The sequence below is a fragment of the Staurois parvus genome, unplaced genomic scaffold, assembly GCF_062004578.1.
Source record: "Staurois parvus isolate SC_StPar_1 unplaced genomic scaffold, SC_StPar_1.0 ptg000814l, whole genome shotgun sequence".
In the NCBI taxonomy this organism is placed as follows: Eukaryota; Metazoa; Chordata; class Amphibia; order Anura; family Ranidae; genus Staurois; species Staurois parvus.
In genome coordinates this window covers 829,977-843,787 of record NW_028318610.1, presented here as the reverse complement: position 1 = coordinate 843,787, position 13,811 = coordinate 829,977, and the positions used below count along the sequence as shown (strand labels likewise).

The 13,811-nt window shown below is 41.5% G+C and overlaps 1 protein-coding gene across 1 annotated transcript in view; it reads right to left on the bottom strand.

The window, feature by feature from the left end:
- Nucleotides 1–545: 545 nt before the first annotated feature.
- Nucleotides 546–13,811, bottom strand: part of IKZF1 (IKAROS family zinc finger 1) — a 209,055-nt gene continuing 195,789 nt past the window's right edge. Inside the window, exons 7-8 of the mRNA XM_089654932.1 lie at nt 12,848–12,982; nt 546–1,833 (exon numbers count right to left, since the gene is read on the bottom strand). Of these exons, the coding sequence (XP_089511058.1) occupies nt 1,130–1,833; nt 12,848–12,982 (839 nt within the window). The 3' untranslated portion in view covers nt 546–1,129. The remainder of the gene's footprint in view (nt 1,834–12,847; nt 12,983–13,811) is intronic.

Here is a 13,811-nt window from a genome sequence, read left to right as displayed (position 1 = left end):
AGGACTTGGCACCTCCCACACTGCCAAAAGCACCAAAACCTGGTTCAATGACCATGGGATTACTGTGCTTGATTGGCCAGCAAACTTGCCTGACCTGAACCCCATAGAGAATCTATGGGGCATTGCCAAGAGAAAGATGAGAGACATGAGACCGAACAATGCAGAAGAGCTGAAGGCCGCTATTGAAGCATCCTGGTCTTCCATAACACCACAGCAGTGCCACAGGCTGATAGCTTCCATGCCATGCCGCATTGAGGCAGTAAATGCTGCAAAAGGGCCCAAACCAAGTACTGAGTACATATGCATGCTTCTACTTTTCAGAGGTCCGATATTGTTCTATGTACAATCCTTGTTTTATTGATTGCATGTAATATTCTCATTTTCTGAGATTGTGGATTTGGGGTTTTCATGAGCTGTAAGCCATAATCATCACAATGATGACAAATCACGGCTTGAACTATCTTGCTTTGCATGTAATGAGTCTACCTCATATATTAGTTTCACCTTTTAAGTTGCATTACTGAAATAAATGAACCTTTGCACGATATTCAAATTGTTTGAGTTTCACCTGTATAAACGAAAGGTGATTCATTCGGTAAAAGCAATAGGAAGGAATGTACAAGCCAACAAAGCATTCTAAAGGTAGAAATACTATTATAGTTCTGTTCATACTTTCCAAGGTACCTATCCATGTCATATGGCTAAGATAAAATGAGAGGTTTACAGCATTCCGAAGTGGTTTCCAATCGTCCATAGACTTCCTGTAACATATTCAATGTATTCACTTTGGCATGAACAAACATAAACATGATAACATTCTCTAGTTTGTTTAATACAAATGTCCTTTAAAAGATTTCCAAAAACATGGATGCTCTAAAATGTAGCATCACTGTGTTACAGTAGAAATTGTATATAAAAAAAAGCATGCATCCTCTGTGGGAAAAAAAAGTAGTTACATTACTGTCTCTTGTAGACGCTATGTCCCCTATTGTTCCTGTGGATGGATGTAGAATAACACCTGTATGCCCTTCTGTTGTTCATATATTTTGTGCTTCATTTTTTTCTTCCGTGCAATTCTGGTGGAATCTGCACCTACAATTTACTGGCTGCGGAAAGAGCTAAGTATGGCTCAACCCATGTTGAAGCGATGCTCTCCTCGGGTTATGTGTGATGAAAATTCATACCTGTCCTGGCTCTGATAACCACACATGTTGCACTCAAATGGGTCACGGAAGCCGTGACAACCCATGTGGATAGTGTACATCACATGATCCAAGAAAAGAACTCGGCAGTGCTCACATTTGTGGATTTTTAGTGGCTCTCCGTTACTGCTGATCACTTTAAAAGCATCTTGTGAATTGTCACTGGCAGCCCTAAACATATCAAATGGCTTGTTATCTTTTAGAGAAAGCCCATTTCTGGGATGAGGGGTCATGTGATTTGTGAGATAAATAAGGCCCCCCCTTTCCTCATTGTTGCTTTCAGTGTCTGTGGAGTCTTGGCAACTATTGCTTGGTGATACCTCCTTTTCAGAAGAGATGGATTTAACCTGGGAAAGCAGCAGTAAATTTTCCACTGCGCTTTCATGAGCTGCTTGGCTGGGATGAGAGGCAATGTCAGAGTGGGGCTTGTGTAGGGCATACATTGTGTTTATGGCTGGACCAACTTCAGGACCACCAGGTGGGGTCTGTATCAGAGGACGCAAAGATTCTGCTCCCAGATATGTAATTGCATTGTTGATTGCCTGATCCATGACATGTGTCTGCATCATGTCACTCTCCTTCTCATAATTAGCACTGCCATCAAATGGGAGATCTGTCAATCGTTTCTCTCCTATGAGAAAAAAAAATAAAATGAAAATATTTTATATATATTATTATACATATGCAGAGATAACAAGAACACCCTGGACATTGCTATTCTTTCTTTCTAGAAACTTGCCTAGCCATCCATTTGGGCTTTCCTTGCCCTTGTTTTAAACCTATCCTGAATATCACATCTGTCCAATAAAATTTACAATGTCTCAAAATGTACCTTTATATCCTTATACATCAGTGGTTCTCAACCTTCCTAATGCCGCGACCCTTTAATACAGTTCCTCATGTTGTGGTGACCCCCAACCATAAAATTATTTACCCAGTAATTATAATTTATGAGTGTCGTTTTACCTCCAATACTGCTGCTTTCAACACAGTAGCTGCTTTCAACACAGTAGCTGCTTTTAACAGAGTAGCTGCTTTCAACACAGTAGCTGCTTTTAACAGAGTAGCTGCTTTCAACACAGTAGCTGCTTTCTACACTGTAGCTGCTCTTTACACATCGGAAATATGTGTTTTCTGATGGTCTTAGGCGACCCCTGTGAAAGGGTCGTTCGACCCCCAAAGGGGTCGCGACCCACAGGTTCAGAACCACTGCTATACATGCTACACAAAAATATTGCATTTCAAAGGATAAAGGCAGGTTGCTTTTTTTTTTTTTAATTACAAAGTTAATATCGATGTCATGGTGTCGCTCAATTAAAAATAAAAACAGAACAATTAAGTAGATCTTAAAAATAACCTTAAAAAATAATACGTCATCTTTTGTAAACAATTTAAACAGAACTGCTTGACTCAGTAGGGATCACCCATCATCAGACAGCTCGGTCTACAGTTTCAATCAGACAAAATCAGCCACCTGGCAGTCTGCTACTGCTTTGCTGTCTAGTTAGCAAACCCAAGGTTCTTTGAGAATCCTTTGTCATGCATTAAAATATTTCTAAAACAGCAACGGTTTTCTCAACCCCCCACCTCACCCCCTCGGTCTCTGCCCGAATCACACACCTACTGAGCGACATATCTGACTGGATGTCGCTCCACTTCCTTAAACTGAACCTCTCCAAGACCGAGTTTCTTGTCTTCCCCCCAGCCCGGAAACCACCCCCCATTGACTTCTCCATCACGTCCAACAACACCACCATCAAACCCGCCCCGCAGGCCAGAGTACTTGGTGTCATTCTGGACTCCAACCTATCCTTCCAGCCCCAAGTCCAATCTTTAACAAACTCATGCAGACTCCACCTCCGCAACATCGCCAAAATCCGCACGTTCCTAACCCCAGAAACCACTAAACAGCTCATCCACTCCCTCATCATATCACGACTCCACTACTGCAACTCCCTCCTCACTGGCCTGCCTCGCCGCTGGCTATCCCCGCTTCAGTCCATCCTGAATACGGCAGCCAGACCCATTCACCTTTCCAACCGCTCCGTTTCCGCCACCCCCCCTCTGCCAATCCCTCCACTGGCATCCGGTTGCGCAACGGATCAAATTCAAAATCCTAACACTGACGTACAAAGCTGTCCACCATACTGCCCCGAACTACATCACTGACCTAATATCCAAGTACCGCCCAGCACGCACACTCCGCTCCTCACAAGACCTCCTTCTCTCTAGTTTCCTGGTCTCCTCCTCCCATGCCCGCCTCCAGGACTTCTCCAGGGTGTCACCCATCCTCTGGAACTCCCTGCCCCAACCCATCAGATTATCACCTACTCTCCTCTCCTTTAGGCGCACCCTGAAAACCCACCTCTTCAGGGAAGCCTACCCCACCCCCTGCTAACTTGCCGACCTCCTCCACTCTTCCTACCACCCCATCCCCCACAGCTATCTCCTCCTGTACCACCATCCCCTCCCTCCTAGATTGTAAGCTCGAAAGAGCAGAGCCCTCGATCCCCTCATGTTTTGCATTGTATTGGTATTGTTCTGTCACATGTTCTGTCCCCCTTTGTAATGTACAGCGCTGAGCAAACTATTGGCGCTTTATAAATACTGTATAATAATAATAACAGTTTAGAGACATATACAAGTAAAAAACAAAAACAAAACAACTAAAATATAACTGGCCAAAAACCAAAATAGATTTTTTTTAATTGTACAGGGATTATGTTTTTGTTGTCAGTTTAGATGCACATAGAGCTGAACTGAGGTATTCCAAAATCAGTCATGAACTTCATTCTTTACTTTAGCATTGAACACCATGGTGTGACCTATGACCCCTAGCTGAAACATTAGATCACAGAAGTGACTGCTTAAGGCCAGCCTCACGTTTTTAGTGCATTCTGTGGAACTTTTCTGGTGCTTATAACTGATTTTTAGAAGCAGTGAGCAGTTATTGTGCCAAATAATCTCGAAAATGTATGTAGAATTTATGGAAATTAAAGCCGCTATTATAGGCGTTTGTAATAGCAGTTTTGGATAGAGTAGGTAATGTATATATGCCATTTGTGTCCAAATAGGAAGATTTCCCTTTTTTTCCCACAGAAACATCAGGAAGTCAATAAAAACAACTCCAAAGCAAGGAGAAATTTCCATTTAGACGTCTGTCACCAAACAGGTGTCCCCATTAGAAGACGTCTCCTCACCTCCTGGTCCTCTGACTCTGCCAACATGCAGGCAGTGGACAGGCTTTTCTACTTGGGCTGGATGTATTTAGTAGATTTAAATTTAACCACTTCATGTCCGGACACTTTCACCCCCTTCCTGTCCAGGCCAATTTTCAGCTTTCAGTGCTATCACAGTTTGAATGACAATTGCGCGGTCATGCAACACTGTACCCATATGATTTTTTTTAGCAATCGTTTGAAACAGATAAAGCTTTATATTGGTGGTATTTATTCACCACTGGGATTTTTATTTTTTTTGCTCTGTAAATGAAAATGTCCAAAAATTTGGAAAAAAAGAGTTTTTCTTATAAAATGTTGCAAATAAATAATATTTCATCATAAATCTTGGCCAAAATTTATTCCATTATCTTTTTAATAAAAAAAAATAACCCAAATTAGTTTATAACCAAAAATGATAATTTTTAAACATTTTTTTTACATTTTTATTTCCTTTTTTTATATTATATTATTTATGTTTTTTTTACATACTGTCATCCTAGCAGTACAGTGTCAACATGGGGTAATGGGGGGTATTTTTTTTACACTGATTGCTTTTACACCCATAAAGGCTGTAAAAGCAATCATTTCTCCTTCTCTCTGGCTGCATTCTTGCAGCCATTGAGAACTACTGTGTGAGCTGTGATTGGTCACATGGTACAAGGCAGTTGTGAATAGCCTTGTACCATGTGACCTCTGTGATCATTCACAGATCATTCTGTGACCATGTGACCTCTGTGATCATTCAGATTTCACACGTAGTAAGCAATGATGTCAGAAGTGACATCTTGCTTACTACTCAGCATGTGATCACTGATTGGCCAATTAGTGATCACATGATTGGGACCTCGTACAGAGGTCCCGTCCGATGACCGGTGTTTCACTGTGTCCGGAGGACACAGCGGGCACCGGATCGCGGTGCCGTGCGCTCCCAGGGAGCGCGCACAGCTAGAAATGGAGGGTGCCATTTATGAATGGCAACCCGCCCCTGGAGTGCCATCGTCCTGCCGTTTATAAACAGCAGGCGGACAGCAAGTGTTTAAGAACTGTCAGACGGTGGGAGCCTTTGTCGGGTGCAGAACTCTTTTTTTTGGGGGGGGTTGGCAGTAGCTGCAGGCATCGTGAACAATGATGGACACAGCGGGCACCGGATCGCCAGGGAGCGCGCACAAGCAGAGGGCAGGGAGGCCCTTTATATACGGCCACCCGACCCTGCACTGCCACCGTCCAGCCGTTTATATACAACGGCCGGACTGGAGGTGGTTAAAGTTAATCACTTTATTACAGAGGCACATTACACAAAAATATTTATAACTTATTAAACTAATTGCCTTATCCCTTTAATTAAACCTCCTCAAAACGCAGATTCAGTGGAGATCCAGTGGAATTCTGGAACCACTGTGGGAATTGATGATTTAAAATTAAATAAAAATCACATTTTTAACTTTATTTAAATTTGCTTTATTTTTTGTGTACCTGATAGCAAGGATCAGGTGCATCTATCGCTGCAAGCTGTTTTCAAATCTGAATGGAGAGAAAGATACATTGTATTTTGCTCTCCTTGTTTGAGGAAAAAAAATGTAAGTGAACATGTGTCAAAATAGATGTGTTGAAAAATACATAAATAATAAAAAATAAAGAAAAAAGCAGCTAGATGAAGGCTTGATCTAGGTCAGTGTCAGCCTGCTTTCATACTAATGTACTGCGGTTCACCCGCACTGCAGGTGCAGCGCAGCTTGTTGGAGCACTTTCGGAAAACGCACCAAAGATGCAGCATGCAGGAGTTTTGGTGCACTTTCATAAAGCGCACCAAACACATCGGACACAATTTAACTCTATGGGAAAGTGCAGCCAGCCCGCTCCAAACAAGCAGGTAAGCTGTGCTGCACCCGGGATGTGAAATTTCTATCAGTGTTAGAGTCAAGAGTAAAGGTCAAGGTCGGAGTCAAAGGTCAAAATCATTATATTGTAGGTTGGATGATTTTAAAAATCCAGTAATATGGAGTCATGTCAGAGCCTACTGAGCTTCAAAGAGGGAAAACTGTTGGTGACCGCTTGGTTGGTGCTTCTGTGACTGAAGTTGCCAATTTATTTGCTCTATTGCGAGGTACAGTATCAAAGGTTATGACAGCATATACAGTTTTCACGAAAATGTCATTTGAAAAAGCGAAAGCGTGGTCGACACGGTCAACTGACTAAAAGAGACAACTGCTGCAATAGTGTCTGCAGAGCTCAATCTTAGTCCCTGAAGACTGAGATTGAGCTCTGCAGTCGCTTTTGCAGCAGTTGTTTTCTTATTCCGGGTCACAATCCTGTGCAATGTTCTTTTGTCTCTTTTGGTCTGTTGACCATGTCGACCGCGCTTATTATTATTATTATACAGTATTTATAAAGCGCCAATAGCTCGCTCAGCGCTGTACATTACAAAGGGGGACAGAACATGTGACAGAACAATACCAATACAATGCAAACCATGAGGGGATTGAGGGCCCTGCTCTTTCGAGCTTACAATCTAGGAGGGAGGGGATGGTGGCACAGGAGGAGATAGCTGTGGGGGATGGAGTGGTAGGAAGAGTGGAGGAGGTCATCAAGTTAGCAGGGGGTGGGGTAGGCTTCCCTAAAGAGATGGGTTTTCAGGGTGCGCCTAAAGGAGAGGAAAGTAGGTGATAATCTGATGGGTTGGGGCAGGGAGTTCCAGAGGATGGGAGACACCCTGGAGAAGTCCTGGAGGCGGGCATGGGAGGAGGAGACCAGGGAACTAGAGAGAAGGAGGTCTTGTGAGGAGCGGAGTGTGCGTGTTGGGCGGTACTTGGATATTAGGTCAGTGATGTAGTTTGGGGCAGTATGGTGGACAGCTTTGTACGTCAGTGTTAGGATTTTGAATTTGATCCGTTGCGCAATCGGAAGCCAGTGGAGGGATTGGCAGAGGGGGGTGGCGGCCAGTGGAGGGATTGGCAGAGGGGGGTGGCGAAGATGGAGCGGTTGGAAAGATGAATGAGTCTGGCAGCCGTATTCAGGATGGACTGAAGCGGGGATAGCCAACGGCGAGGCAGGCCAGTGAGGAGGGAGTTGCAGTAATTGAGTCGTGATAAGATGAGGGAGTGGATGAGCTGTTTAGTGGTTTCTGGGGTTAGGAACGTGCAGATTTTGGCGATGTTGCGGAGGTGGAGTCTGCATGAGTTTGTTAAAGATTGGACTTGGGGCTGGAAGGATAGGTTGGAGTCCAGAATGACACCAAGTACTCTGGCCTGCGGGGTGGGTTTGATGGTGGCGTTGTTGGATGTGACGGAGAAGTCAATGGGGGGTGGTGTCCGGGCTGGGGGGAATATCAGGCAATGTTTTCCCAGAAACTGTATATGCCGTCATAACCTTTGATACTGTATCTTGTGACAAGGCAAATAAATTGGCAACTTCAGTCACAGAGGCACCAGCTAAGATGCACCAACAATTTGCCCTCTTTGAAGCTCAGTAAGCTCTGACACGACTCCGTATTACCAGCAGCGCATGCAGTGAATGACGAAAGTGAGGCTTCCCACCTGTTAGATACAGTAGGTGTCTCATCACACAGCGGAAGAAAAAGAATATTACATCACTTCCGCTTTCAACACGAAACATGTGGTCATTTTCACACCTGCAAATCATGTAGTGTTTCCATTTTTTTGGTCTAACCCCTGTATGTGGTATGGTTGTGATCGTCAGGAGCAGGAGAATTAATTTGGGGTTGTTCTTTGGTGGTAGGCTATAGTAGTAGAAAGAAAATACAACAAAAGTTTAAATTTTTTTTTTTTTTTTTTTACTATTTGGAGCCAGTTTTCCTTTGATAATAAAAATAAGAGATATATGCTACCATTTACCACCAAATGAAAGCCAAAATTGTCCTGAAAAACACAAGGTGCAATCCATCTAGATACAAAAAATTGTTGTGATATGTATTTTTACTAACGTGTCAAAGTTGCAAAATTGTGTTCAAGCATTAAGATTTGTTTTACTCTCCATTGTGAAAGGGTTAAAACAGTATTAAACCCCAAAGTAAACCTTTGTTATATTGCAGCTTACCAATTCTTAGATGTATAGGTGCATTCGTTTAGTTTTTTAGGCTTTCTTTATTCTATTTTCATCTGGTGATCCAACCAGTAAGTATTGTTTTTTTCAAAAGGAATAAAGATGGGACAAACTGACAGGGGTGCTTACAGTGATCAGCTTTTACATATTTAAGGAAAACCTTTATCTCAAAAAGAATAAAAAAACAGTTTGTTGTAACTGATTATAAAGTATCAGCTGGAGTTTTGCTTCAAATTGTTAGTGTACTTAAATCTGTTAGTAAACCTAACACTCCCACCGCACCCAAGACTGACAATGCCGTTGTCCAAATTTGCCCCCTGTGCAACTTCATCCAGAGTGTAGGCACTCAAATACAGGGAGGTTTGTTATTGGATGGATCACCAAGGAAAAACAGAGGGAAAAATCCTAAGAAAAAGGAAACTAATGCAGCCACCACATCTGCACACTGGTAAGCTGCAATAAATTACATTTTTGGTTTTGGGCTTAATACTACTTCTTTTAAATAAACAGTCTGCAATGTATATAACAATTGTTAAAACATTCTGAACTATTAATAAATAATACTTAATATGATTATGTCTGTGGACACGTCAGAGGTGATCAAATCCTCCACTCCGAGTGCATCCCACAGCTCAGATTCTCACCTTCCTCTTTGATCCCATGATCTTTGCTATGTGGCCCCGCCCTTAACTTTTTCACTATGCTCAAAGAAGATGGTGAACTAGAAAAGCTGCAATTTCTGGGGAAATTGTGTGAAGTGTTCTTGCCTCCACCAGTAGTCTACAACTGGAGTGGGCGGAGTAATTGGGTGGAGTGGGCGGAGTAACTGTTGTGTGGTTGGAGTGGCTGGAGTAACTGTGAAAAGGTTGGAATGGGCTGAGTAACTGGGTGGAGTGGCTGGAGTAACTGATGTGTGGTTGGAGTGGCTGGAGTAACTGTGAAAAGGTTGGAGTGGGAGGAGTAACTGGGTGGAGTGGGCGGAGTAACTGTTGTGTGGTTGGAGTGGCTGGAGTAACTGTGAAAAGGTTGGAGTGGGAGGAGTAACTTTATGGAGTGGGCAGAGTAACTGTGTGGAGTGTTTGGAGCGAGTAAAGATAGTAAACATGACACTAACCAATTGATTGATCAAATTTAAAAAGTGCACATGGCAAGCTTGCTAGAGTGAGAAACGCATTTCAACTTTTAAAAATGTGAGGTGGCTAGAGTGCAGTTTCAATGAATGTCAATGGGCGGCGTGAGTTGCAAACAAATGGTCATATTGTGAAAACTATCAGGACTATGGCTTAGCCGTGGACATTTTTAGTGGCAGCAGAGATAGCTGAATGTTTTGATATAAGATTTGTGTAGGTGGGCTTGAAAATGAGGGAGTGATGGCAGTTTAGAAATCATGTCCTGATTTTTCAGCTCACACTCTAGCTTTTGTCAGCTCCCACTCTAGTTTTGAACATTCCGCCATTCATTCCTATGGGACCAATTTCACCACAAAAAATTTCGTGAACCATTCGGCGAAACGTTCCACAAACAAAGCCCGGAAGTGACGAAACGTGTTAGGGAGTGACGTCAAGATGCACGTACGCAAACCGGAAGTGTCGCCGCGGCCATTTTGTTGGTTATCCACACATGGTTTTCTGCATTTGTTTGTTGGAACTTGTATAGGAGCCATGTCTGGAGCTGGAATCTCTAAGTTTTAATATAAGTGGTTATTAAATTTTCCCTGTGCTTTGAATATGAGTCTTGAGACCCTTCTTGTCTTTCTGAGGACCTTGGAAAAATATCTTTGAAGAGAGAATGGAAGACTTCTGATCCATAATACTGTTAAGCTGATTAAATACACACAGAGGGTAATAGTATTTAGTACTATTGGTGCTGGTTTTTGGTGATGCAGTGATCACAGACTGCTCACAGTTTAATTTGTATTACATATGTGCACTATAAGAAATTATTTTAACCTTTTATAAAAGTTTTGTTTTTTTTTTTGGCACATTTTTTTAAGTGGTTTGAGTTTTGCACTGAGTGATTATTCCTTTGTATAAAGGTAATGCAGTAGAGTATTTGTTTCTTTATTTTGAGGTTCTTACTGGATGAAATAGGAGTCAATCCTTCTTATTGGATGAAAAAGTTTGGAAATTTGGGACTTTTTTGGACACTGGACTTTTTTGGACACTTTTGGGATTTTTGAGATTTTATTGGACACTTTATTGTCTAACTGTATTGTAATATATCACAAAAAGGTTATATTATATGATTATATATATATATATATATATATATATAACAGGAAGTGGTCGCCATGCAAGAACACTTAATGAAATAGACTATGTAAGTCTCTTTGATATCAATGTAGAGAAGTTACTTTTCTAGAATCAGCTGGATATGTTTATCTAAAGGTCCATGCAAACAAGAATATTTACTGTAGTGCTTTTGTAACTGCATCATTTGACTTGTTTTTGTGGCTTCTGTGAACTGTGTTTAGTTGAGTAGGCTGAACAACATATAACGAGACTAGTAAACCTTTAGACAAGACAGGAAACATTACAGCTCACATGTGCTGGAAAATGGTAACCAAAGCTTTACATGAACCGCTAACACTGAGAAAGGGTGTAAATGCTGGGAGCTGCCTGATATGTATCTAGGCGAGAAAAAAAAACCTCAAGCGTAGAACAGAAATGTTTTTTGTCACACTTGTAGGCAGTTGGTTTCACTGACACCTGCTATTTACACATATCCTTGTTAGTATTTACTTATTATTACTTATTATAGAGCTTCAAATATCTACAGTTGTTTCCCATTGTGTCATGATTCTAATTAAACTTTCTTTATTCTTCCATTATCTGGCACATTTGAACATGTTTGCTTTTTTATGGCATAATCAGAGGTTTTTGGGTAGAAGGAACAGATATTGGCGAAAGGATGAAAGCGGTGGGATGCTACTTGAAGGAATGATTATTTGGGTGGCTTTGTCTGATTCAGAGAGGGCGCATGCAACGTGAAGCTGTCTTTAACCACATGCCGCCCAGCCACTGTATAAATACGGCGGCAGGGCGGCACGGGCAGGCAAAACCACGTTTTAAAAGGTGTGTTTTGTAAACAGGTAGGGGGCGCGCATGAGGCGCGCCACCGCCCTACCTGTCCCGCCGATCACAGCCGCGGATGTCAGTCGCCGGGTCACAGCCGGTCCTTACCAGCTATCGGCGGCAATCAGTGACAGAGAGCACAGCTGCAGTAGCTGTGCTTTCTGTCAGTTCCCTGACAGCTCGAGGACAAGCTGATCGGGACAGAAGAGTTTCTCTCTCCCGATCAGCGTGTCCCCTGCAGTACACACCCCCGCCCCCTAGTAAAACACTCCCCTCACACAGTTAACCCTTTCCCTGAATAATAAACTTAACCCCTTCCTCCCCAGTGCCATTAGTACAGTGTCAGTGTTTTTTTTTTTGCACTGATCACTGTATTGGTGTCACTGGGGATGTCAGTGACCCCAAGTCAGTGCCCCCCAATGTCAGAATGTCCGCCGCAGTCCCGCCATAAGTCGCTGATCGCCGCCATAAGTTGCTGATCGCCACCATTATTAGTATAAAAAAAACCTAAAAATCCCAGTATCTTTCGCGCCATTTGTAAACGCTATAACTTTCACATAATACAATTAATTTACACGTATTGGGTTTTTTTTTTTTTTTTAGCAAAGACATGTCGCAGAATGCATTTTGGCAGAAATTTATGACTAAATTTGATTTTTAAATTTTTTTTTACTGGACATGTTTTATAGCAAAAAGTCCAAAATATTGTTTTTTTCCTCAAAATTGTCAGCCTTTTTTTTATAGCGCAAAAAATAAAAACCACACAGGCGATCAAATACCACCGAAAGAAAGCTCAATTTGTGGGAAAAAAAAAGGATGTAAATTTCATTTATGTACCGTATTGCATGACCGCGCAATTATCAGTTGAATTAGTGCAGCGCTGTATAGCAAAAAGAGGCGTGGTCATTAAGGGGGGTGAATCCTCAGGAGGTCAAGTGGTTAAGTTCACATTGATTGTTGTGTAAATGTGTCCTGTCTGCTGTTTCAAAAGTACAGGATGACTTATGTATGTTGAGTTGTAAAGGCCTAATTACAGGTCCACGCGGCAGACTATTATTCTTTTCTAAGTTAACTATGTTGTTATCTTACTTTCTATAAATCACACAATAATTGCTATCATTCATAATCATTGTAGAATACAGAGTAAAGATTACACCTAGTTAATGGTTGAATTTACTTGAAATATTTTCATTGAGGAATGTCTCACATAGCACTATCGAATTTTCTGGCAATTCTATGTTACTCTGCTAAAGATTATTCCTGCTAGACAGAAAAGGCTACAAGTTCTTACCAACAAATTTCTGAGGCATACAGCTCTTACGTTTGGCAACGTTACTTGCAATTCTGTCCAGTACAAGAGACCTCTCAGAGCCAAGCTTGGAAAGATCTTCAGCCATTTCAGCCTGGTTTGTCTCTTCTTTTACTACTACAATCAAAACATGTGCAATTGAGATTATATCTCACATCTACAAAAAAAAAACCTCTGACTTGAGTACAACATTCTACTAATTAGTAAAGTATATACTGCAAAGTAAAATTGTATTCCTAAATCCACAAGACTTAATAAAACACTCCAAAATGCTCAACTTAAAAAGTTTTCTCAATCCCCTCATGTTTTGCATTGTATTGGTATTGTTCTGTCACATGTTCTGTCCCCCTTTGTAATGTACAGCGCTGAGCGAACTATCGGCGCTTTATAAATACTGTATAATAATAATAATAGTGAACGTGGTTAAAAAACTACTATATTCAGCAAAAACCCACACATTGCAGACAGTTTACCCCTTTGAAGACTTCCAAGAGCGGGTGCAATGTTTTAATGTGACTCCCACAGTCTTAGATTTTAATTAAATTGACATTTTAAAATTCAAATTATGCTAAATTTACTTTGCAAGTAAAACCTGAAAGTCAACTGTAGATTGCCGTTAAGACGGGGTTGAACAAAACCCAAGAAACACATTGGGGGGTATTTACTAAAATTGGTGCACACAGAAATCTGGTGAAGCTGTGCATAGTAACCATTCAAACTGCAGCTTTTTCAGTTAAGGTTTGACAATAAAACCTAGAAGCTGATTTGTTACTATGCACAGCTGCACCAGTTTAAGTTTGCAAAAAGTTTAGTAAATCTCACCCATTGTTTTTGCTTCTAATAACAAATTCAACAGGTGCCCAATTTGGCCCTTTAAATTGTTTTCCAAAGAAAAGCATATTTTTGGATGTGCAATATATTTGCAGACTCAGGGTTGGACTATGGC